This window comes from Mus caroli, unplaced genomic scaffold (assembly GCF_978045245.1).
Source record: "Mus caroli unplaced genomic scaffold, Mus_caroli_1 scaffold_1, whole genome shotgun sequence".
NCBI lineage: Eukaryota > Metazoa > Chordata > Mammalia > Rodentia > Muridae > Mus > Mus caroli.
The window spans coordinates 57,148,556-57,174,796 of record NW_028227256.1 but is presented as its reverse complement, the minus strand read 5'-3'; the positions used below and the strand labels follow the sequence as shown (position 1 = coordinate 57,174,796).

The following is a 26,241-nucleotide window of genomic DNA, read 5'->3' as shown; positions in this document are numbered from 1 at the left end:
GGGTGTGATTTCCAGCACTACAAAAAAGCAGACTTGGGTAAACCTGAAGGAGAGCAGCGGAGTGGGGCTGAGTAAGAGCAGCGGATGGCACATGTGTGCAAACAGCATGTGGAAACCTACTACTCTATATGCTAGCAGCTACTTTCGAAACAAATGTAAATGTTTATGTTTATCATCTGGACAACTGTCAAGAAAACTAAAATGAGTACGTTTAACTGCAACATATATGAACCTAAGAGAATTTAAATTACTTACCCAAGATGCCATGAGGTTTAATGGTAGAGAAGTAAGATTTGAACACTAGCTTTCAGACTTCTAACTTCATTACTTTATTCTTTCATGCTAAATACAATTTCATAACCATAATATTAAAAAGTTTTACTACAAATAAAAATAACTGCAAATGAATCAAAATCCAAAATATCAAAGTTAAGATGATAAAACTCTTAGAAGAAAAGGTAAAGTTTTATGACCTTGGGTGTGGGTATGCTTTCCTAAATACATTATAAAATACATGCAAAGAAAAAAACTAGGTTTATTAAAATTATAACTTCTGAAGAACAAAGGTCACAATCAGGAAAGTGAAAAATCATCTACATATTTGCAAATCACCTGAAGAGTCACTGAGAATACATACATTCTGACACACACAACTTCAGTGAGAAGCCCATCATTCAGTGGGGGAACTAGGCAAGGGAAACAAGCCAACACTCTTCAAAGGCATACAAATGGCCAACAAGTACACAAAACAGCACTCAACATTGTTGGTTATTAGAATGGTGAAAAACAAAATCATATGACCATGCTTTATATGCACAATGGAAGAGCTATTTGAAAAATTGGAGAATGACAACTATCAGTTAGGATGTGTGAAACTGGAAAACATACTGACATTCCCTTGCCAATGCCTAAGCTAAACATAAAGTAGGATGCAGAACTTGCATGTATATTATATACCCAAAAGGATTTAAACGCATGCTCTCAGAACATTCTGGTACAACTATCCACAGTGGCACTGTCACCATAGCTCAAAGGTGGCCACCAACTAAATATTTATCCACTGATCAGAGCGTCAAAAAGATAAACAAAAGGTTTACTTTACTACATATTTAAAACAAGGGCTATAAAATATATATACCAAAAGAAGTGACGATATTAAGCTGTAAAATGTTGAAGTGCATAACGTCACTAACTCTAGCTTAACAAGGTGATGTGAGAAATGCAGAAGCACTGTTATGGAGTATTAGAGTCTAAAGTCTAATGCATGTGACACTAGGGTAAACGGAGAGCCAAGCACATGACCAGTAATACGTACACACAAACCTCCTGTCATTCAAAACCAACTCATAAAGAACAGGAATTCAAAGTTCTCTTTAAAGAACTGGAGTAAAACATACTTAGCTTAACAGTTTAACATATAATGCCACAGTTCTAAAGAGCAAAACATGCACCTACTTTTCAGCCCAAGGCCCCCTTTCGCACGTAAGATAGAGCCGTATCGCCTTCCAGCGTCTAACAGCCGCCAACTGCTGACTGTTAAGTTGTTTAATCATATTATTGTACCTCAAGTTCTCTTGACGGGCTTTTCGATTAAATGGCTCCACAAAATACTCCTGAAATAAACAGAAAAAGATGAGAGTAATGTATCCATAAATTTTTATTTAATTTAACAAAAAAAGGTATATGAAAAAAGAAAGAACATAATTTTATTTCATTAAAATACTTCTTTTTGATGAGGACGGTAGAATTTTAGCTATGTTCTACTTAAGATTTCTTTGACTCGTAAAAATAAAACACACATACAGACACACAGACACAGACACTCACTCTACGGCTGATAAAATAATCAATAAAAGTCACCTACTGCTGAGCCTAACAACCTGGGTTTGTTCCCAAGCACCCCAATTGTGGTGGTATACTCCTGCAATCCCAACACTAAGGAGGTGGAGTTAGGAAGATGTGAAGTCTAATGTTATTCTTAGCTGTTTATCAAGTTTGAGGCCACTCTGAAATATGAGATAGTCACACACACCAAAAAAAAAAAAAAAAAAAAAAAGAAAGAAAGAAAAGGACTAAGATCTAAAACATCTACTAAAACTCCAGAAAAACAAGCTGTCAATAAATTGTGGCTGTTACCAGACTTGTAGGAAGGAATCAATGGTATGAGAACCAACACTAAAATAGATCACTGCTGAGACAAGTAAGGAAGTCACAAAGTCCCATGAAAGCTAGGTATCAACTCATCAATGCCCTTATCACATGGATGTAACGTCTTCCTTCAATACTAGTAGTGGGATGGCTGGGATGTGGGTTGACTGGTAGCATGTCTGCCTCATAAGCCCTGGGATCAATCAATGAAAGGTACAAACTGAGTATAGAAGCAAGTGTTTGCAAAGTGAAACAGGAGGGTCCTAAGTTCATGGTCATCTTGGCAGGTACAGAAAACATATAACACTGCTGCAAAAACTAAGCATACAAGTAAGTTAGGTAGAATTTGCCAGTAAATTACTAAGGCCCTGCATTTTCTCCTTTTGAAGATGTATAAAAAAAAAATTAACTTAGATAAAAGACTATTTAAAGTTCATTTAAAACCTGTCTACAAGAACCTGATGGTTCTTGTAGACAGGTTTTAAATGAACTTTAAATAGTGCTAAGAAACTCACAGTGGCCCTGATTTCTGTGGGGCTGATAGTGACACACACACTCTCTCATTTTTGCTCTAAGTAAATTTTCATTTCTTTTTGATTTGTCAAGCTGATTACAAGTTTATCTATTTTGCTAATATTCTGAAGAGCTAGATTTTAGACTTAACATTTCTCCTCCTCGTCTGCCTTTGTTTATTTGTTTGTTGGTTTGTCTTTTGGTTAAATTACAGGGCTGGAGAGGTGTCTTGGGGATTAAGAAGAACCAGGTTCAGCAGCTCCAGCACGAGCATAGTCGTTCACAACTACCTGTAACTCTAGTTCCAGGGATTCAATGTCCTTTCTGACCTCTCAGGACTCCTGTGCATATACAGACACAAACATGTATTCAGGCACACACACACACAAACAAACAAACAAACAAAATAACTTTACATTAAAATTTTTAATTTATTTATTTGTGTGAGGGATGTATCAAGATACCTTAGTAGTATTTACTAATAGATTTTCATCTTAACAAGTTCACATAATTTATAAGATTTACATAATTATTTCACATCATGTTCTACTATTAAAATGGTTACTGATCTCAACTGTTTTCATCCCAATTATGGAATATCTTTTGAGTATGTTCGTTTCCAAAATTCTGGTGGAATTATTCCACCTAAATTTAATTTAATGCTTGTAGCCAACATGAACAAGTCAATTTAGAAAACACTGGATAGTTTTTACCTGAAATTTCAGCTTGCTTTCTCCTCCTTCTCGGTCTCTTTTATGCATATTCACCATTAAGGCTTCATAACAATTCTTCCAGTAAAGTGCCATATTCTCATGGCCATCATAAAATGTGTGCGCTTCATACTGCTTCATGTAAGGTACAATCTTAGTTAAAAAAAAGAAAGAATACAAAGAATTTGCACACTCCTCTATAAAAGTGATAAATCATCAGGAAGGTCTTGCTGGGAATAGATAAAACTTTGGGCCTAGAGAGCCTCCTCACAGTTAAAAGTACTTGCAGGGAGCAAGCCCAAGGCCTGGAGTTCAGGCCCAGCACTCACACAACACTCCTGCAATGCTAGCTCCGAAAGGACTTCACACACTAATTTTCATGCCTGCATGAAGCACACACCTGCATATATGCACATGCACACACTCATGCCTGCACACACATAAACAAATCATTTTTAAAACTTACGTATTTTTCAATGTAAACTTGCCATTCTTCTGAATTGCAGTATTCTTGAAAATCTTCAAAAAATGAAGCGCTTCCATTAGTAAAAGGCAAGGAAGGCAGGTGCAAGTTCATGAAAAGCAGCTCATAAATTTTAGAAACCAGAGTCCGGAGAAGGGGAATCAGAAATGAATAGATTTCTGTCTGTTCCTTGATTGACCGACTTAGAATATGTTCTAGTTTCCCTAAAATATAGCATGCTTCATCTTGATTTTCAATCACTTTGGTCTGAAGAAGAGCATTGAGCTTAGCTGATGCCATTGCACAAACCTGGAAGAAAACAGGCTCAATGAGAAAAGAGCAAACTAAAGCAAACATTTAATACGGTTCACAAGTTTTATAAGTTAGCTGTCAATAGTTATGAACTGAGAGTTTAACAGCAAGCTTAAGAGAGGCCACCAAAGGGGAAAGGTGGTTCTGGAAAGGAGGGAAAGGAGATGCAGCCTCAGGAAGTGACAGTGGTGACAAGAAGTCTCAGGGAACTAAAGGTGGTGGCAATGCACTAAATATCAGACACATATTATGTGGTATGGAAAATCATGTGGGATGGATAAGCCTGTGTTTACAGACCTACCAGTTAAGACAAAATTTGGATAGCATATTATTATAATTGAAGGGAGAAAATAACATGAAAGATTTAAAAAAAAATACTGATGAATCTGATTTAATTCTAAGCTAACAAGTGTGTTACAGTTTCATAGACATTGACAAAAAACACAAAACTAATTGGTGAGACAAAGACGTACAAAATTTTAATAAGCACTCTATCACCATTTGGACTGATTGCCCAACTCCAATTCTAAGTGAGATTAAAAACCAGAAGACACCAGCACATAGAGTGGCGGCTCAGAGAGAAACGCCGAGTCTCAGAGACCTCCGTACTTTACAGTGCGTTTTCAGCTAATGTATGATACAGAGAAAGAGATTAGCTTTATTACAATACCAGTCAAAAACGTGCCCTTTGCTCTAGAAAGAAAAATGCCTTCTATCTTCCAGAGTTATTCACTATATAAAAAAACTCAAAAAAGAGTGGATATCCAGCTGTGGCTGCTTCCACTTTTAATCCCAGTACTTAGGAGGCTCAGGTACACAGATCTCTGCAGGCTTGAAGACTCCCTGGTTTAGTTAGTGAGTTCCAGGATAGCCAGGGCTCCATCTCAAAACAAAACCACCCCAGGACAGCCAGGACTAAATAGAGAGGCCCTATATCAAGACAAACAAACAAACAAAACCCCCAAACAAAAACTAAAACAGAAGAACAGAAAACAAGAGCAGCCAGTCACATGATAAACAGAAGCACAACAGATTAGTGGAGAGTTATCCACCAACAATGACTGTAGGAAACATTAGTAGATTCCTCTGGGACAAATACAGTTGAAAATAGGCCCAACTGCCATTGTAGCCATTTGCAACCTTAAGGCGAAGAGAGAGAAAAAAATGTACTAAGTCTGTTTTGGTGGTTTGTTACATCGTCTCATAACTATTTGGATACATAAAGATATATAAGGAGTCTATGAGTCCTTAACTAGAAATTTAATTAACCTTAAACTTCCTAGGGTAAATATATATTAAGAGCACAAGCTCAATCAAAGAAGAACTCTCAATTACTATTCATTTAATGTCTAGCACTGAAGAGGAAAGAACTAATGAGGAAGGGAAATGAGGAAAGAGAAGGAAGGAGAATACAACCATGAGATTAGAGGTTGATTTTAATAGGCCAACCTTACGTTAATTCAAGTTTTAACTTCTCCAGACTCTTAGCAATATTACACTGAGTTTAGGAACAGCACTAGAATTCAGCCTCATCCTAAATATCCCTTTATCAAATAACAAAACTGAGTATTAGAAGAAAACAAGGTTAGGGAGATGGCTCAGTAAATTGTTAGTCATGCAAGTATGATGACCTCAGTTTGAATCTGCAGGGTCCACATAAAAGCTGTACATGTTCGTGCTTGACTGTAACTCCATCACTCCTATAGCACGACAAGAGAGCAGGACAGGAGAATCCCTGGAAGCTCACAGGTCAGCAAACACTGATGTATGAAGCAGTAAACAACAAAAAGGTCCTGCTCCAAATAAAGGGAGAAGTTGAGGACCAACACCAAGTTTGTCCTCTGATCTCCACAGGCATGCTGTGACCCAAATGTTCTCATGTTCTTTCTCTCTGTCTCTGTCTCTCACACACACAGTAAATAGATATCAACTTTATCATGACTAAAAGTACCTACTGAGAATAGAAAAGTGACAGAACAAACAGCAGAGCAATTTTCTAACCGTTTACATTTTAATTTACAATAAAATAAATATTCTTGCTAACATATTTTATCTTTAGTTCTAAAATCTAGCAGAACAATGCACATAAGAAAACAATGTACATAACAGCATGTACATAATTGGTGTTTGATAAATGAACAAATGTATAAAGAGTTAAATTTTTGGATTAGTAAAACAGGAAAGGAGTTAAAGTTAGTAAAACAGAAAAATTGTTGTAAATCATTTTTCCTAAAATTACAATTCTTAGACTTTACATGCATAAATCTCTCTGCTGGCTACTCAGCAATTAGTAAGCTACACTGACTGCAGATGATCTATGAGTAAACCCAATAAAAGCAAATATTAAAATCACACAGAGTCCTAGGACTGAGGGAAAAAAAGCTGCTTCTTAAGCTCCTTTCTGACCTTACAAAAGTGAAATTCCAACTGGCTTAGTATTTTTTGGAATCAAAAAAACATCGATCAGGGCGTCTGAGAGATGATTCAGTAGGAAGAGGTGCATGCCTGCCGCAATTCATGTGGTGGACTCAAATAACTGACCCCACAGGCGGCCTCTGACATCCATGGAACATGTGTGTACAACACAGGTACATAAAATAAACACATACAATATAATTTGAACATCCTGAAAGGGCATTATATCTGGTTACTACATTAGTAGCTACGGTGTGTGAGAAGATAGAATACAGCATGAAAGGATTATCAAACCTGCAAACTGCCTCTTCCGATGAACTCTAGAAGCAGCTGGGTCTGAATCTGAGAGAGTTTTACCCATACTGGATTCTCAGAATACCATACTGAGAGACAGTCAAGGAGCTGCGTGGCATCTTCTAAAAGCTATCACGAAAGAAAAATTGAGAAATAAAAGTGTTCACTTTTAAAATGTAATGATAATCTTTCTTCAACAATAAGAACAATCATCATTACTGCTGAAGCAGTTCACTGAACAGCTGTCAAGAAACAAGATCCACTGCACAAACCAACAAAACCTGCTGACTCTTCATCTTAGGTAGGTATGTTACTGCATCTGATTAAACACTAAAGTTCCAAAAGGAAGTGTTGCAAATATCATTCTTTAAATGATTCTGAACTACTTAAGCTATTTATCTACTTATATTTCATTCTGTTTGCAACAGCATATCATCACATTGTAGCTCAGACTGACCTGTAGCCCATATAAGACTCAAATCATGATAATCCTTCTGCCTTGCCCTTATAAATGATAAAATCACAGGCTTTGGCTACTACATTGAACCCTAAAATGAAATTTCAAAAGGCCATTACTAACCTTCTCAGTCCACATGTTTGAATTAACCAATCCTTCTGATTGCAGAAAGTCTTGTACGATCAACATGAGTCGGAAGGCATTTTCAGCAGTTACAGGACTACTTTTTGCATCTCTATTTTCTGTGATTGCCCACTCTAACATCTTCTGTAGCAAACTAAGTGTAAAATAAAGTTCTTTTCAAACCATTCTCACATACCATTATAAGCTTAGAAAGAAAAATGAAAAACCCCAAGCCCGTTATTGATTACCAACATTGCAAATCCAAAGATACACTCTCGCCAGCAGGCTGCCACTAAGATTGTAGATGGCAGACTTCTGGGTAAAATGGAGGCTGCTTCTGTGTGATGCAGTATGAAAGAAAAAGTTAGAGTAAGACAAAAACCAGGTTCTATTCCAAAGAAAGAAATAGAAGAAGAAAATGAGAACTCAACAGAGGTATAGGAAACTGTGGAGGAAAAAGACAAGGAAGCAGATGCTGCCTTTCAAAACTAAGCCAGCAAGAGATGAGCAGCCTCACCCTGATGACAAGCCCACAGCCTTCAGGCTCCTCATCTAGAGTTGCAAGCTTAGGTGAGACAGTGATCTCTCTAAGGGATGAGTCAGCAGTGAAAGGAAAACATCCCTGCTACTCTCTATGACTTGCAGGGCAGTGAGCAGACACCAACCTGAGAATCTCCTGTTACCACTGAGTTACCTCCAGGAATGGTGGTGCAAATCTTTAATCCCAGGACTGGGGAGGCTGAGGTAGGAGGATCTCTGTGAGTTCCCATCCAGCCACCACTATACAGAAAGGCCCTTTCAGAGTTGGGGGTGAGAGGACAAAAACAAAAATTAAAAAATTAGAAAATCCTGAGCTAACAAGAGGACCCGAGGACAAAGCTTTAATATAGTCAGCTATAGCCACAAGGTGAAAGATGGCTTAGTGAGAAACTGGAGAGAGCGGAAGCGCCAGACACCAACAAGCTTAAAATTTTAGTCAACAGGAGGGTCATATCAGGTAGAGAAGTCACTCAGAGAAAGACACTCCCATCCTCAGAGGCTGGAAGTGGATCTCATCAACTGAGAACAACCCTAGAATTTGATAGCACTAAAAAGCAACCTCCCCATTCTTCAAGCCATATGCTTGATACCTTCAAATACATCCCTCCAGGAAATCAAGACTCAAGAGGTCTTAAAAACATTAAGACAGGCCATCAGTCGGTACAGATCTGTGGGTTATGCTCACTTCACATATTCACATTCACAACACACTTGGGAACCACATCCCAGCCAAAGCATTAGTCACATTGGAGGGTACTATCTGGGTAACCTCAGGAGGATAATGGAATCTGCCTAGACTGAAAAGGAAACTGGCCAGCAGAGGTTCCTGGTACACAAAGAAGAGAAACTACCATAATGAAGACAGATCTGCTATGCAGAGTACACTAGACCAAACAAGTATACTAGTACAAACTCAGCCAACATTATAACCATAGCAAAATCAGGGTGCAGAGGTTCAAGGCACCCATACCCATGCATTTAACCAGAAGTCTCGAATTCAAGCACGCAAGAAGTATCCATTTCAACATGTCATCCTTTATCTTAAAAACTTATTTTACTCTTTTGCTTTGTCCCTTGACAAATATTTGTACTTTATAGTAGTATGTTTGTGTGTGTGTTTTCAAACTATAGAGTATTCTAAATCTTGTGTCTGCTTTATTATGCTCTAACTGGGTGCTTTTATACTTTTATTTCCATTGTGTATTCATCTAATTGTTTTTGTCCATTACTTTTGTTGTTATTATAATTGGGCAGTACTGTACAGATGGAGGGACTGGGGGGACAGCTCAGTCAGTGAAGTGCTGTGTCTGCCATGCAAGCATGAGGACCTGACTTCAACTCCCAGCATCCACATAAAACATACAGCATGGTGGCATGTGCTTACAATGTCAATGCTGGAAAGGTAGAGACGGGGGAATTGCTGGGGTTTAGGTTTATTGACCAGATAAGCAAGCTTAACTGGAGGGCACCAGATCCCCAAGAGATGCTGTCTTAAAAATAAGGTAGACAACTCCAGAGGAACTATGATACCTGAAGCTGATTCCAAAGCCTTACGCATATATGTGCACAAATACCTACACATATGCCTGTTATATATACATATTTATACCAAAACACATACAAAGGAGAGAGTATCATGAATTGAGAATAAGCATAATGGGATAATTCAAATATTAATAAAGAAAAAATGGCTATGACCAGTGTTCAAGAGCTCTACACATGATTATGAAAGCAAACCTAAGAATCTACTGGGAAGAAGCAGTTCAGATAAACAAGTAAGGCAAAGAAAGTCTACTCTGTAAAATCTGAGCAGAAAACATGTCAAATCTAAACAAAACAAAACAAACAACAACAACAAAACAAAACAAAACCAGACTCCAAACGGGAGAGGATTTAGAACCTCAACTTGCTAAGGTCAATGAACAAACGACAACGGTGGTGAGACTGTGGGGACAGAGGAACCTTCCTAAACTGCTGCTGAGAACGGAAATGACTGGAAATGGAAATCAGTATGGAGGGCTCTCAGAAACCTAAAAACAGAACACCCATACGGCCCATCTGCACCACACCTGACATCACTTAAGTGCAAATACATTTAATCTCCTGACACTGGGATTTATTTTGTACTTCTTTCTACATTCTACCAGAATGGTAAAACCTAGAAAGAAAAAAGTAAACCATTTCTTTGCTTCTCTTCTTCTACTATATACTGAATTAAGTGTTCAGTATTTAGTTTTAGACTCCCACTCATTCCAAGAAGGGGGCTGAAAAAAAATTAACTGAATGCTTACGTTAGTTTTACTTCATCTGAGGGTCGAAGCAGCTCACTTGATATTCCTGGTTTAGTTAGTGCTGAAAACACCTGTCCTCTTTCAATCCAAGTGTCTTCATCAGATTTTTCTAGTCCTTTACACATAACATAATTCAAAATATTTGTAAGCAGCTGAAAAAGTTCTTCTTCACATCTCTATAAAAAACATTAAACAATACTAAATTATTAGGTGAAGGTAACGTTAAAATACATTATAGAACCATCTACATATACCTATTGTTTATGTAAGACACTTTTTTTTGGGGGGGGGGTTTCCAGACAGGGTTTCTCTGTATAGTCCTGGCTGACCTGGAACTCACTTTGTAGACCAGTCTGGCCTCGAACTCAGAAATCCGCCTGCCTCTGCCTCCCGAGTACTGGGATTAAAGGCGTGCACCACCATGCCCAGCTTTATGTAAGACACTTTTAAACATTTTTAAAAAATTTTATTGTTTTTAATTATGTGTGGATATATATGTCTGTGGTGGGTATGTGTACATGAATATAGCTGCCCAAAAAGGGCTGTCAGATCCCCTTGAGCTAGAGTTACATATCTTTTCGAGCTGCCTGACGTGCATTCTGTAAGAACTCAGGTCTTGTGGAAAAGCAGTAAGTGCTCTTAACTGCCACCTCTCCTGCCCCCTTTTAACATGTCTTTATTGACTGGAGTCACAATATGTATAAGATGCAAGCTTTATTCTCAAGACTGCAATTGGTGGGCTGGAGAGATGGCTCAGTGGTTAAGAGCATTTTCTGCTCTTGCAAAAGACGGAGGTTCAATTCCCAGCACTCAAGTAATGGATCACCATCCATAACTTGAGTTCTAAGACATCCAATGCCTTTTTTTTTTTTTAACCTCCACAGGCACCAGGCACATACATGGTACACATACATACATGTAAGCAAAATATTCATACACACAATATAAAATAACCTAACATGTACAAGCTAGTATGCTCATTCCTTTTACCACACATATACAAATACACACACATCAAACCAAACATAAAGTAAGATATTTACAAGTGACAATCACCCTTCTAAATTTTAGATCACAAGACTTAGAATATGAATGGAAAATATTAATAACAGCGTATATACCTCAAAGGAATTAAGTATAAAACTAGCATATTAAAAATCTTATTTGGAGGGCTGGAGAAATGGCTCAGCGGTTAAGAGCACTCAGTGCTCTTCCAGAGGTCCTGAGTTCAAATCCCAGCACCCACATGGTGGCTCACAACCATCTGTAATGAGATCTGATGCCCTCTTCTGGTGTGTCTGAAGACAGATACAGTGTACTTATTTATAATAATAAATAAATCTTTTTTTAAAAAAAATCTTATTTGGAAAGATAAGCAAATTTACCTCTTGGCTTTCAAGAAGAGACAAGTCATCACTGAAGCCCGTTTCATTTGTGATGCTTCTTTCTTTGTCAGACTGCATAGAAAATGACTTAGTAGACTCGACTGGAGATGGAGTGCTAGGTGAACTGTCTGGCACTTGACTTCCACTATCGCTCAGTTCACATGCATCAATTCCACTGAGATCTAAGCTCAGATGGGAAGTATTACTACTATGCCAGAATTCTTCTTGATTCTCTGACTTGAAAGATAATTCTCCTTCAGAGCTATCTTCTTGAAATAATGGTGTGTTTGAGTTCAGGGACTGACTATCTTCTAAACTCCAATGGTCTGAAGATACGTCAGCTAACATCATTTTTTCATCATCGAGTTTTTCAAAGTTTCTCTTAACATCTTCAGTTGACATATTTTTATTTTCTTTCATTGAAACTGTCTTCCCATGTTTGTTAAGAGAATTTAGATTTTCAAAATTTGCTTTTAAAAAAAGTCTAACAAAGGTGTCTTGCCAACCCACTTGTTGTGATATCTGGTATGCTGCATCTGGCTGGGACTGCAAAATCTGTAATATCTGCAAAGAGAACACAAAACAAAAAAGTACAACAAAAAATACAAAACTCATCAAAAGTACACAAGTTTTTAATGAAAAGGTCTCTTCAATTACTTTAATAACAAAGTAATTTAACGAGAAACAATAAGAAGGTGTCCTTTAGGATTCTGTTCCGTGTGCATGGTGTATGTGAATGTGTGTGTGCAGATGAATACACATATACTCGGAGGCCAGAGAAGGATATTGAGGTGTTTTGTTTTATCACTCTCCAACTCATTCCCTTGAAGCAGGGTCTCTCATGGAACCTGGAGCTAGGGTAATGGTCAGAGACCCTCAGCTACCTTATGTAGCTTCTAAAATGTTGGGGTTGCAGGCATACCCGGCAGCACACAGCTTTTTACATGGGTGCTGGTGATTTGTACTCAGTTCCTCATGCTTGTGCAAGCACTCTTACACACTGATACATCTTTATCATGCAGGGGTATGTTCTTATCTAGCATTGCAGTATTTGGAACTATTTGATATTGTGGTTCTACCTAATCTGATATTATTCTTGCACAGAGTAAACATGTACTAAAGTATGTGCTAAAAGAACACAAAAACTAAAATGATTCTCAAAACCATGCTAGGTATTAATTTGCTGAGATAAAGTATTAATAAGATGACAGTATGCATAAACTGCAGTAACATGATCATTATCTTAATCAAAAAAGTTTTCCTGAGCTTATTGCTTCTATTCAGCAGGGATTATTACTGAGTGGCAGACATGTGCCAGGCATATGCTTGAAGAGTATTACAGTAGGGCACACAAGTACAGAACCCAAGCACTCGAAGGAGAATGTTTTCTACTTCCAGGTTTTTTTTCCAAGTCAAGTTAATGACTACTTTTGGAAGAATATTTTTTTTTAAGTAAGGCTGCATTAAAAAAGAAATAGGATAAATCACTTTAATTCCAAAAAATTAATTTCAGTAAGATGCACACTGTTATTTAGCTTAAGAAAGTTAAAGAATAAATGGCCACATTACAATATGTAAGAATTCTTCCTAAATGAGTTCCTTCTTTGAAATAAAAAATAAGTTCTTAGCTGGATGGTAGTGGTAAATGTTATTAATCCCAGCACTGGAGAGGCAGAGGCAGGCAAATCTCTATGAGTTCGAGGATAGCCTGGTCTACAGAGTGATTTCCAGGACAGCCAGGGCTACACAACCCTGTCTTGAAAACAACAGCAAGGGGCTGGTGAGATGGCTCAGTGGGTAAGAGCACCCGAATGCTCTTCTGAAGGTCCAAAGTTCAAATCCCAGCAACCAGATGGTGGCTCACAACCATCCGTAATGAGATCTGACTCCCTCTTCTGGTGTGTCTGAAGACAGCTACAGTGTACTTACATATAATAAATAAATAAATCTTAAAAAAAAAAAAAAGGAAAAGAAAACAACAACAACAAAACAGTTTTTAGAAATAGTCAGAAATTTAGTTAAGATCTTTAAGATATTTTAATCACATAGCAAGTAAGTTTCTATATATTTCACTCTATCATTGTCTGTTTTCTAATGAAAATTCCAACAAGTTTTTTTTTTATTAGACATTTTATTTACATTTCAAATTCTATCCCGAAAGTTCCCTATACTCTCCCCCCACACCGCTCCCCTACCCACCCACTCCCACTTCTTGGCCCTGGCATTCCCCTGTACTGGAGCATATAATCCTTGCAAAACCTAGGGGCCTCTCTTCCAAGTGATGGCCAACTAGGTCATCTTCTGCTAGAGACACAAGCTCTGGAGGAGCTAGAGAAAGTCCCCAAGAAGATGAAGGGGTTTGAAACCCTATAGGTGGAACAACAATATGAACTAACCAATGACCAGTTTTATAGCACAGATGAGCAATGCTAGTTAGTTAGTACAGAATGAAGGAGCAGTGGCATGAAGACTTTCTTCAGGAAGGTAACCCTGTCATGGTGCTACTATTCTTCCAGTGCTGCAAAACTCCAATTTATTTTCTTCCAGTTGAGGCTTTTCTTCATAAACAATTTTTCATAGTTTTATAACTCAGAAATATGACCTTTTTTATGTTTTACACATGGAAAAAAGCCAATGAACAATGAATGTGAGCTGTCTCAATCTAATTTCATACCGAAAAGAATCAATTTATATGATCTTTTCCAAATCATTAAGATTCAGTGTCAAAGTAAAGTTAATACAGAACAATGTGAAAATGCAATCTGCTCATTATTTTGAAGGACAATATGCAAAATCTGTCAAAATGTGAAATGTAAATGAACCCACTTTGATGCAAGTATATTTCATATCCTAAAGATGGGTTACCATAAATAGGTAAAGGTATGCTTAAGAAGATTTTTTTTTAATTTTTAATATTTCTATTACGTATTTTCCTCAATTACATTTCCAATGCTATCCCAAAAGTCCCCCATACCCCCCCTAAGAAGATGTTAATAAAAACATGGAAAGACAAGATGGCTCAGTTGGAAAAAGGCACGTGATGCCAAGCCTAAGGATCTGTGTTTGATCCCTGAGTTCTAGAAGAAATAGAGAAGAACAAATTCCCCAACTTGTCCTCAAATTTCCTTTCTCACTGCAGCATAGACATACTCACACTTACACACACAAATAAATAAATGAATGAATAAATAAATAAATAAAATGAAAATTTAAAAATATATTTTAAAAGTCAGACACTTTGAAATATGGTATTTCCATTAGAAATGTCCAGAACTGGAAACAGATGTAGTAGTGGATGCCAGTCACTCAGGACACTGAAGAAGGAGCACAGCTTCAAAGTGAGGATGAGAAACTTAGCAAGACTGTGTCTCAAAAGTGAAAATGGAGGAGGAAGTAGGGAACATCAAGAGAGGAAAGAGTAAGAATGGAAAGGGAGTAGGAAGGAAGGTTACACACACTGAGGATTTTGGTAGAGAACTGTATTTTATGGTAATAAATTTTAGACTGTGGAAAGGGAATATTTACATAAAAATAAGTAAAGCTAAAACTATTAGAAAACTATTTTAAATATATTAGAAAAGTATTTAGCAAATACTTTTAATAAAACATTTACTAGAGCAAGCCATGGTGGTGCATACCTTTAATCTCAGTATTCAGGAGGCAGAGCTAGGCAGATTTCTGAGTTCAAGGCCAGCCTGTTATTCAGAGTGAGTTCCAGGACAGCCAGGGCTATACAGAAACTCTGTCTCAAGCAGAACAAGCAACAAACAAAAACTGACATACTGATTTCTTATAATCACATAAAGTTAATTCTTTTGTAAAATAAACATTTGTTTATGTGTGTATATATATGTATATATATGTATATATATGTATGTATATATATGTGTGTGTATGTGTATACATATATATATGTGTGTGTGTGTATATATATGTATTTAAGTTAGTCTTACACTATACAGGCTGACTTCCAGCTTAGGATCCTTCTGCCTGGGCCTCCCACATGTTGTTAATTACAGATATACACCACTATGACCAATTGAAACCGCTTAAAAAATAGTAACTATTACGAAACAAGCAAACAAAAAAATTACATCTGCCACAAACCACTCAATGAAAACCACTGTCATAGTTTGAGGATGCTATTGTAAAAATGTATCTTGAAAGTTTACTAACCTTTCTACAGAGGACCACTCTGACATTTACATGTGTTCTGTGACAGATGTATACTACAGATAATAGATCTTTGAAATTAATAACAGGATCTATGATAAAAAAGAAATTAAAAATTAAATTTCATGGATATCCAAAATAAGAATACTATTATTGTATAAATGGTGAAATAATTATTCACTTTCCAAAGAGAACTACAGATATGTTCAAATTCTCCCCTCCCCAAAACTTCAGTTTGATAATACTAGAATTAAGCCTAAATAACTTATCTTTCTTTGATTGCCTGAGTATATTGTCTATACTGCAGGAATGTAATATTATTATTTTTTTATATACCTATTTTGGATTACCAATGATACGTGATAAACTACTTAGTAAATGACTCAAGCAAGTTAAGTTAATTTCCCCACCTAGGCAGGGCATCTGCCATAAATTCTAGTTTATGGCTAAGTTTATAAAAAAAAATTATTACACAAAACTAGAAAGAAAATATGTCTCAAATTAGTTTTCATTTCATCTTTAAGAATTTAAGTATTTTTAAAAATTTAAGCTCTTTTTATACATATTTTATTTAATGCCCCTTTCTTATTTAGAAAGGCAGTTATTAACTTGGCTACCTCCTCAGTAGACATTTACTTTAAAGCTACGTCCTGGAAAGTAAAAAAAAAAACAATTACAGAAATACATTCTCCGAGGAACACCTTAGAAAATCAAGTAACAGATAATTTAAAAAGTAACCTATAAAGGGACATTAAAAAAGTCTTCCAGAAAGAACCAATTTCTTTATTTTTTAAAATCTATTCTTTTTTATTGAAAATATTTTTCTTTTTTTAGATTTTCAATTATTTTATTTTATATTTATTATTTATTCACTTTACATTCTGCTTCCTCCAATTCCCCCACTTCCTTCTCCTCAGAGAGAAGGGATCCCCCTGGATACCCGCCCACCCCTACCCCCATCCCCTGGCACATTAACTCTCTTCGGGAATAGGTGCATCCTCTCCCACTGAGGCCAAACAAGACAAAGACAGCCCAGCTAGAAGAACATATCCCACGACAGACAGCAGCTTCTCAGATAGCCCTGCTCCAGGAAAACCAATTTCTTAAACACATCACTGCTATGAGTCCCAGTCTTACCTGTATTAATGATTTGGTTAACAAGGTTTTTAATAAGAGATGTGTTAACTGGTGCTTCATTAAGGAGGAGTCCAATTCCTGAATAGCCAACTTCTCTGAGACGGATACGTTGTTTACTACGTTCATAAACATTTGTGCATTTTAACATTTGTTCCATGACCTGGTCACAAAAAGTATTAGTCTTTTCAATGCAGAGATACATTGGATTTTGGAGCATTAACAATATATTGTACTGAAATGTATTTGTATGTGTTTAAATAATGCTAAAACTCTAAATATGGCAAATAAAAGAGTAGTGTATACAGCTAGCAGGCATGAAGAACATGTTCATGTGTCAAGATGATATTATTATTATTATTATGCTATCATCAAATTCCTTTCTGAGACAAGCTCTCTCTCCATATATCCCTGACTGGCCTGGAATTCATTGTGTAGACACCAGGCTTGCCTGATGTCCAGTGCTAGGTTTGAAGCTGTGTGCCATCACATGCAGCCTGAAACATTCTTTTTTTTTTTTTTTTGATTTTTAATATTTTTATTACATATTTTCCTCAATTACATTTCCAATGCTATCCCAAAAGTCCCCCATAGCGCCCCCCACTTCCCTACCCACCCATTCCCATTCTTTTGGCCCTGGCGTTCCCCTGTACTGGGGCATATAAAGTTTGCAAGTCCAATGGGCCTCTCTTTCCAGTGATGGCCGACTAGGCCATCTTTCGATACATATGCAGCTAGAGACAAGAGCTCCGGGGTTCTGGTTAGTACATCATGTTGTTCCAACAAGCCTGAAACATTCTTAACTCATTTATTTAACAGTAACCAATTTTCAAGAACAGAAAACATTTGTGAGGTAACCCAAATAATTCATATCTAAAAATTGGGGGGAAGAGGCTGACCTTAGCCACATTATTTCCAGGAGTAAGGACAATGTTATTCAAGAGGTTATTTTTTTTATAAACTATTAAAGGATACTGTCAGAATATCATAAACAATCCCTAAGAAGTATTCTTAACAGACATATTCCCTCTCCATGAATGAACCCTAGTGAGGGTAGATGCTTCTTCTAAGCAAAGCCTCATTGGTAACCAGCCACAAGCAACCCCAAAAGACAAACCACTTTAGACCTCTCATTCCATCTTTGTTTTCTAAAGCTTAGTGATTTCAAATACAGGTGATCAAAACACAAATTGTTAAAAATATGCTTAATAACTCTAATAACAATGTAAAAACAAATGCCAGGAAGGAATAAAGTACACCAAACAGGAGAGTTAAAGAGAAAAAAGCTGCTAGAAGTATGCCTGGGTCTTCTACTTTTAAGAGAATAAAAAGCTCAAATGTGTGGTATCACACAAGAGCCCAGAGTCTGTACAGCTTCCATAGAAAATAAAATACATTCTGTGTGTTTTGATAGAGCTGTTAGTCTCTTGGCTTTAATTTTATCATCTATAACATAGGAATAATGAGAGCATTTATCTCATAAAACTGTGATAAGGACTAAGGAAACTACGACCTGAAGAATGCCTACTGCTTGACCTCTGGGGCACCATGTCACAGCTGCTATCACAAACTGTTGAATGTTCTGATGGACCACACAGATTGACTGCATGGAGAAGAAGAACTGAGAAGTTTTATGTTAAGGACAATATGATCAAATGGTTGTAGTCCACTGAGATGATTTATCTGATTATATTAATTTTTATTTGCTATTTTGATAGTTTTGTTTATCTACATGCCCCCCACCCCTGCCGCCGCCTTTTTGAATGTAATGGTAGATTTAGGGGAGGGACATAAACCCAGGCCATGCTAATCCCGCACTCTACTACTTAACTATATTCTAATTCTATGTTATACTTTTTAAAATTCACAAACAACATGAAAAATGTACTACAAACTAAAGGAGTATGAAAAATAATCTAGTCATTGAGTGAATGTGTGTGTGTGTGTGTGTGTAGAGAGAGAGAGAGAGACAGAGACAGAGAGAGCAGATTCCTATACTGATTACTGCTGAGATATAAAGATGATTTCTTTGTACCTTAAAAATGATTTCTCTCAGTTTGTCAGAGTACTTCTGATTTAACAGCAAGGCATAAAGTATGTCAGCATTTCCTGGTTCAAACAGCAGTAAGAAAAGCTGACCTCTAGTTGGGCTGGTTCGTAGAAGACTGAAAAGTATATCCAAAATTCCAAAGAGCTTTTCAAGTTAAACAAAACAAAACAAAAAACCATTTAAGTACACAGGCAGCAAAAGGGCAAATGTCTCGAATAGTTATTTAAACTAAATCTGATAAACCATGCTTGTTGTCTCTGATTTTGTTTCTTCCATTTCCTTTTGCATAGCCTTTCATTATACATATTCAGTATCTCTGAAACCATTCCTTCTTTGTTTGCCCATATGAAAAGAAATATCTTCTTTTTTTATAATGTATTTTTTATATTTTTATTTTAAACATGTATTTTATTAAATAAGTCTTTTTGAAAAATAAAGACATTCAGTGACTCTCCTCTGAGAAGACCACACTCCCATTTTCCAGTGTGATTTCTTTCCTTTTTGCACCTAAGAAATATCTTCTATAGAAGGTCTACTCTGGTTTCCCCAACATGTAAAATTCTCCTGTAGTTACCTCATACAAGACAATCATACTCTTGTTTCACAGTTATCTGTTAACCTCCCTAACGATGTAGATTCCATTAGGTTAAAAAATAATTTCATAATTATATCATCTGCATTGTTTAATACTATTGTTTATATATAGTTAAGTTCTCAAGTTGATGACAGGTAATACAAACAAAAATTGGAAAATTGACAGATACAACAACTGTGTAATGATCTGGATATGAAGTGTCTTTCTCAAAGGCTCATGTGCTGAAAGCTTTTTTGGTCACTAGCTGGAGGCTCTATTGGGGTGATCAAATCATAGGACAGTGACTTCATCAATTGACTAATGGCTAGTAAGTCATTATTGTGATTATAATGGCTATTATAATGGTGAGTAGATTATAATAATGATTATAAATTATAATGGCTATATAATGGTGATTATAATGGGCTATACAAAGGTAAGAGTACTTACCTTTGGGTATTATTGGGTGAAATAATAAATGGAATCGGAATCATGCCTTTGTAAGCTATCTCCTGTCCCTGGCTCCTTCCCATTCAGCTCCTTTCTGCCTCTTGATTGCTAAAAAGGAGCAGATTTGCTCTACTATGCTCTACTGCCCAATGTTCTGACTCATCATGGCTCAGAAGCAAGAAGGGAAAATGACAATGGGATGGAAAACTCTTAAATCATAAACCAAAGGAAACCCTTACTCTTTATGACAGCTCGTCTCTGCTATTTTGTTATAGCAACTACGTTCCAGATAGAAATTGTAATGTACTTCTTTAACTGCATAATATCTCGACAGTATCAAAAAAATTTATTCATTAGGCAATTAAGTATATAACTTTATAAAATGACAAAGTATCTTAGCAGTAAAATGAAATTCATCTCGGTTATACTACCTGCTCTTCTTCATTAGTAGCAGCTATGTAACCTATGATACTCTGTATTTCTTCATGAGTTCCACCTTTACAAAGAAAATATTTAATTAGCCCATACAAAGAAGTCCTTATTGTTCGAATATCATCTGGAGATAGCTCATTACATGTAGAACCATGCCTGAAAGAGAAAATGGAAGTGTGAAAATTGAAATATTAATTTAAATTTAATTTCTTTAATATTTTTAAATAAAAGAATTCATGATGTTAAAAATGAAGCCTAGTAACACACAGAGAAAGGCACTTGTTAACAAGACTGATTACAGCCGGGCGTGGTGGCGCACGCCTTTAATCCCAGCACTCAGGAGGCAGAGGCAGGCGGATTTCTGAGTTCGAGGCCAGCCTGGTCTACAAAGTGAGTGCCAGGACAGCCAGGGCTACACAGAGAAACCCTGTCTCGAAAAACCAAAAAAAAAAAAAAAAAAAAAAAAAAAAAAACAAGACTGATTACCTGACTCTTGATGTTGGGACCCATGTGGTAGTATGAGATAACCAAGTCTCACAAGTCGGCCTAACTCCTCACACGTGTCGTTGCATATGACACCCTGCCCTCCATACATAACACAGAAATAAATGTATTTCGTAAAATTAAAAAGAAAGCCTTTCTAGGAACTTGCCATAAAGTCTATAAAGTACTTGCTCCACAAGCATCAGGGCCTGAGTTTATTCCCCAGAACCCACGTAAAGAGCTGGAGGAGGGTAGTAAAGAGCTGGAGGAGGGTAGTAAAGAGCTGGAGGAGGGTAGTAAAGAGCTGGAGGAGGGTAGTAAAGAGCTGGAGGAGGGTAGTAAAGAGCTGGAGGAGGGTAGTAAAGAGCTGGAGGAGGGTAGTAAAGAGCTGGAGGAGGGTAGTAAAGAGCTGGAGGAGGGTAGTAAAGAGCTGGAGGAGGGTAGTAAAGAGCTGGAGGAGGGTAGTAAAGAGCTGGAGGAGGGTAGTAAAGAGCTGGAGGAGGGTAGTAAAGAGCTGGAGGAGGGTAGTAAAGAGCTGGAGGAGGGTAGTAAAGAGCTGGAGGAGGGTAGTAACAGGTAACTCCCTGAGGCTTGCTACTATACACCTTAGCAAAATAGTGAGTGACAGGGCAGGAGAGTCCCTGTCTCAAAAAACCAAGTGGATAGAATCTGAGGGACAATGACATCTAAGGTTACCCTTTGGCTTCTACACACACACACACACACACACACACACACATGGCCTGGGAAGCTGACTCACTTCATCAATAAAGTGCTTGCTATGCAACCCCAAATTTCAGAGTTGAAGTGCCCAGAAGTGGAGAGTGTGGCAGCCAGTGTTGGGGAAAGGATGATAGAGGTTTTCTAGGGGTTTGTTGGATATCCATTCAAGCCAAATAGATGGCCTCCAGGTGTAATAATAGCCTTGCCTCAAAAACCAATAGAGAGCAATGAAGAAGGATACCGGAGTGGCTGGAGAGATGGCTCAGGGGTTAAGAGCACTGACCTCTCTTCCAGAGGTCTGAGTACAACTCCCAGCAACCACATGGTGGCTCACAACTGTCTGTAATGAGATCTGATGACTTCATCTGTTTGTCTGAAGAGAGTAACAAGTGTACGAACATACGTTAAAAAATAAATTAAATAAATGGAATTTATTTTAGTTAAAAATATAAATAAACCTTAAGATTTATTTCTTTAAAGATTTATTTCTTTAAAGAAAAAATATACTAGAGAGGTTAGGGATTTAACTTAGTTATACAGTGTTTGCCTAGCATGTGCCCTGGGTTTGGCCCTCAGCTCAAAGAAAAAGGATACCAGAAGCTGGGCATGGTGTCTACACCTATAATCATAGCATTAAAGGTGACACTGTGAGGCAGAGTCAGTCTAGGAAAGCCAGGGCTATACAGAGAGACCCTGTCTCAAACAAATAAAAATAAAAAAAGGGGAGTGGAACCAACACTCAGAAGTTGGCCTCTGGCATCCATAGCATATGCACATATACTCCCCTCCACCCCATGGACATATACACTACAACACACACACTCTTTATGGAGCTGAGAATAACCTTGAACTTCTGATCCTATTGCCTCTAATACCCAAATGCTGGCACTACAGGCATGCAGTAACACAGTGTCTATGAATCTGTTTACTAGGAAAGTACTCTACCAAATGAGTAGCATAGCAAACTTGCTTCTTTTACACTAAGGGACATTTTAAGAGTTTGAATGAAAAAATTAAATTATTACAATATTCATTATACAACTAAAAGTATAATAATAAGAATCAGACACTTGTATGTGTCTTAACATACTAACTTATTTAGTTCTCAAAACCATCACAGGTCATAGTCACTTTTTAATCTGCTTTAGACAGATGAAAACACTTAAATACAGACAGTTTGAGTAATTTGAGTAACACCACACAACTAATAAAACCAACATACAGACCTGGTAAATGTGAGTCTATCACTATCAGTTTAGTCTACATTACCCTGTTTCTCTGGAGTCTCGGAGTTCCTGAACTGCTGGGCATGCTACATACACACTCAGTCAAGTGTCAGACAAAACCCAGCAGCTAAACTGAGAAGGAACAAAGATGTCATACCCATAGTAAATCCTAAGTGTGTCCAGGAGAAACTGCACGCCATACTTCTTCCTGAAAACTCTCCTGCTGTCTTTAATGATTGTCGAAAGATACTGTATATGGCCTAAAATAAAATATTCATATAAAAATAACTTAACTGGAATAAAGTCACACAGATGGTCATACATTCCAAAAACAACTGTATAATATTTTATTTGATAGCTTGGACTTACCAATCTGAAAAGGAAAATCTCCACGGTTCCAAATACGGAAGTCAAAGAGTAAACACTGATACATTTGTTGAAGCAACAGTGTGTTTTTTTCTAATGATACCTGCTCAATTAGTAACTGAATTGCCATCAATACATTAACATCCATTTGAGAACCTGGCACCTAAAATTTAACAGAAAAGAGTTTCATAAAGGTCATTTTAAATAATAGTATGAAGCTATAAATTCAAATAACTCAGAACATCCAAAAATAAGTACCCGAGGAGCTGAAGGGGTCTGCAACCCTATAGGTGAAACAACAATATGAACTAACCAGTACCCCCAGAGCTCGTGTCTCTAACTGCATATGTAGCAGAAGATGGCCTAGTCAGCCATCATTGGGAAGAGAGGCCCCTTGGTCTTGCAAACTTTATATGCCCCAGAACAGGGGAACGCCAGGGCCAAGAAGTGGGAGTGGGTGGGTACAGGACCAGGGGAGGGTATAGAGGACTTTTGGGATAGCATTTGAAATGTAAATGAAGAAAATATCTAATAAAAAAATTGAAAAAAAATAAGAGTAAAAGACGGTGAAAATATAAATAACTTAAATCATTAGTCTTTCTGATTTAACACTGAATCATATTTTCTTTATTCCACACCCTTTTTTAAATGCTCAAAACGCCTTATCACTCTAAATTTTTACAGAAGCTCTAAGAAATTATCATTCCTATTTTACAGATAGTGAATCTAAGGAATGAAACAGCATCTCCATACAATTCATCTAGCAAAAGTTTTAAGCTCAGGCAGTCTAGCTACAGAATCTATGATCTAACAGATGAAGGAATGGAAGCTGCAAACCATCATGAGCCAATATATGACAGAGCTTAGAAAATTCTCTAAAAGGGGCTAGAGTGATGGGTCAGAGGTTAAGAGCACTGGCTGCTCTTCTAGCACCGACATGGCAGCTCATTACTGTCTGTAACTCCAGTTCCCATTCAGAGAACACATTGATGCACATGAAAGGAAGGAAGGAAGGAAGGAAGGAAGGAAGGAAGGAAGGAAGGAAGGAAGGAAGGAAGGAAGGAAGGAAGGGACAGAAACAGAGACAGAGAGACAGAGAGAAAGAGAGGTCGAGCAAGCTTTAAAGAAGAATTATTCTCCCATCCACAGATAAAGACAATCCAATCAGTGCACATGGAGTAAGGATATATCTTCTGACATTCAGAGTTCCTCTTTCCAGGGCCCTCTGAAAGCTACAGCCATAGTGGTATTATCCTTAACTGTATTATAGCTTCCTGCCACACCTTTCCCTTCACAACACTGAGAAAGACAAGACTGTGTCCATTTCTCCCAACTGTTTTGCTAAGTAAATTAAACTCAGAAAAATGACTTCTACTGAAGACTGATACAACAACTTTGTAGGAAGGTCTTTCAACAGCATTATAAAATAATCTTGTAGAGAGAAAGCTTCAAAAGAGTTATAAACTGGTAGCTCACCAGAAAGCAGGCTACAAACTTTGTATAATGGCATCCTAGGCTGATCATATAATACTGGTTTAGAATAGGAATCTGTTAAGTATCAGTTTCTCAATACGACTATGTTTCCTCATCTGTTTAGTAGTCTAAAATCTGATCTTCATAAATTGGCTAAGACAGTCTGCATGCTAAATTAACAACTGGCGGTGGAAAAGACCCTCTGCTGTATACCAATTGAAAGTATACTATAAGAAAAAGACCTTAATTTGGCTGTACAAAAGAGTCTCATTTTTGGTCACATGAAATAATCTCAGTAATTTTAAGGTGAAGTTCTTCAATAATTTCCTAACTTCTCTGACATTTAATGGTAGTCTTCTACTGATAGGAGCTTCAGACCAGATTCATTCTTTCTCTGTTTTTTTTTTTTTTTTTTTTGGTTGGTTTTTGTTTTGTTGTTGTTGTCTTGCATTTTTTTTTTTTTTTTGAGAAAATATTTCTCTGTGTGTCCTTGGCTTTCCTAGAACTTACTCTATGGATAATGGTAGCCTTGAACTCAAAGATCCGCCTGCCTCTGCCCAGCAAGTGCTGGCTTCTAAGTTGTGCACCACCATATCCAGCCTCTCACTCTCAGCCTTTTTATATCTTTCAAATTGCCTAGTGGTTTTCTGAAATAGCCATACAAGGCTTCTAAACCAATTTTTTTTCATTTCTTTTAAAAGACAGGGTCTTACTATGTAGCTCTGGCTGTCTTAGAACTTTCTATGTAGACCAGGAGAGTCTTGATCTTACAGAAACCAACCTGCCTCTTCCTTCCAAATGTGGGATTGAAGGTATGAACCACTATGACCTACCTGCCTTCTGTATCAGGAGCCAGGAACCTTCCTTCTAACATTGTCACTATGAGAAACTGTACCATGGTGAAGTGGTACTCTGGATTTATTAGCCTCTTGGAATGCTTCCATTGCCTTTCTTATGCCTCTTATTATGGAGCCTTTTCAGCAGCTACCAAAGTTTAAAACAAAAAATTAAAACAAAAAATCAAAACAAAAACAAAACAAAATAACTGTAGGAGAGAAGCCAAATCCTGGCTTGTGCACTAGGCTTCCAGTCAAAGTAGCCTCGTGATCTCCTTTAACCATTCCTTATAGATCGGGGCTTATCTGAAAGCCCTATGCTAGACTTGATTACCTTTTGAAGTAAAGCACCAAGAGTTGCAACTCCATGGGACTGAATCAGATTGTCCTGGTTGATAGGATGTCTCTGAATAAAGTGTTTCACAATCAAAATAAATGTTGCAATTAGATTTTTCTCCAGCCTTGACTCTGTGAAAACAGGCAAACGTCATTATCACAATCACTCTCATCACCTTTACGTCACACGTGCGACATCATTGCAACAAAGAAGTACTTCAATAGGTTAGCTTGCTTCTAAGATTTATTTGGACAATGAAATCAGAAAAAGCAGCAAGTGTTTTCTATATAATTGCATCCATATGTAAATATTTGTTTTAGTACCATGATTTTT

General features: G+C 37.2%; 1 protein-coding gene and 1 pseudogene across 6 annotated transcripts in view; one reads left to right on the top strand and one right to left on the bottom strand.

Annotated features, from left to right (window-relative positions):
- Nbeal1 (neurobeachin like 1) overlaps positions 1 to 26,241 on the bottom strand; it is a 153,232-nt gene that overhangs the window by 58,401 nt on the left and 68,590 nt on the right. For all 6 annotated transcript variants that reach the window (XM_085837734.1, XM_085837726.1, XM_021162943.3 and 3 more), the window contains 14 exons: positions 25,906 to 26,039; positions 23,266 to 23,425; positions 23,054 to 23,156; positions 20,464 to 20,620; positions 18,994 to 19,152; positions 16,962 to 17,121; positions 15,828 to 15,916; positions 11,652 to 12,215; positions 10,267 to 10,442; positions 7,436 to 7,589; positions 6,856 to 6,984; positions 3,838 to 4,143; positions 3,375 to 3,524; positions 1,456 to 1,613 (listed from right to left, as the gene is read on the bottom strand). In XM_085837734.1, coding sequence (XP_085693860.1) covers positions 1,456 to 1,613; positions 3,375 to 3,524; positions 3,838 to 4,143; positions 6,856 to 6,984; positions 7,436 to 7,589; positions 10,267 to 10,442; positions 11,652 to 12,215; positions 15,828 to 15,916; positions 16,962 to 17,121; positions 18,994 to 19,152; positions 20,464 to 20,620; positions 23,054 to 23,156; positions 23,266 to 23,425; positions 25,906 to 26,039 — 2,599 coding nt within the window. The remainder of the gene's footprint in view (positions 1 to 1,455; positions 1,614 to 3,374; positions 3,525 to 3,837; positions 4,144 to 6,855; positions 6,985 to 7,435; positions 7,590 to 10,266; positions 10,443 to 11,651; positions 12,216 to 15,827; positions 15,917 to 16,961; positions 17,122 to 18,993; positions 19,153 to 20,463; positions 20,621 to 23,053; positions 23,157 to 23,265; positions 23,426 to 25,905; positions 26,040 to 26,241) is intronic.
- On the top strand, positions 4,266 to 4,500 carry LOC115032140 (peptidyl-prolyl cis-trans isomerase NIMA-interacting 4 pseudogene; annotated as a pseudogene).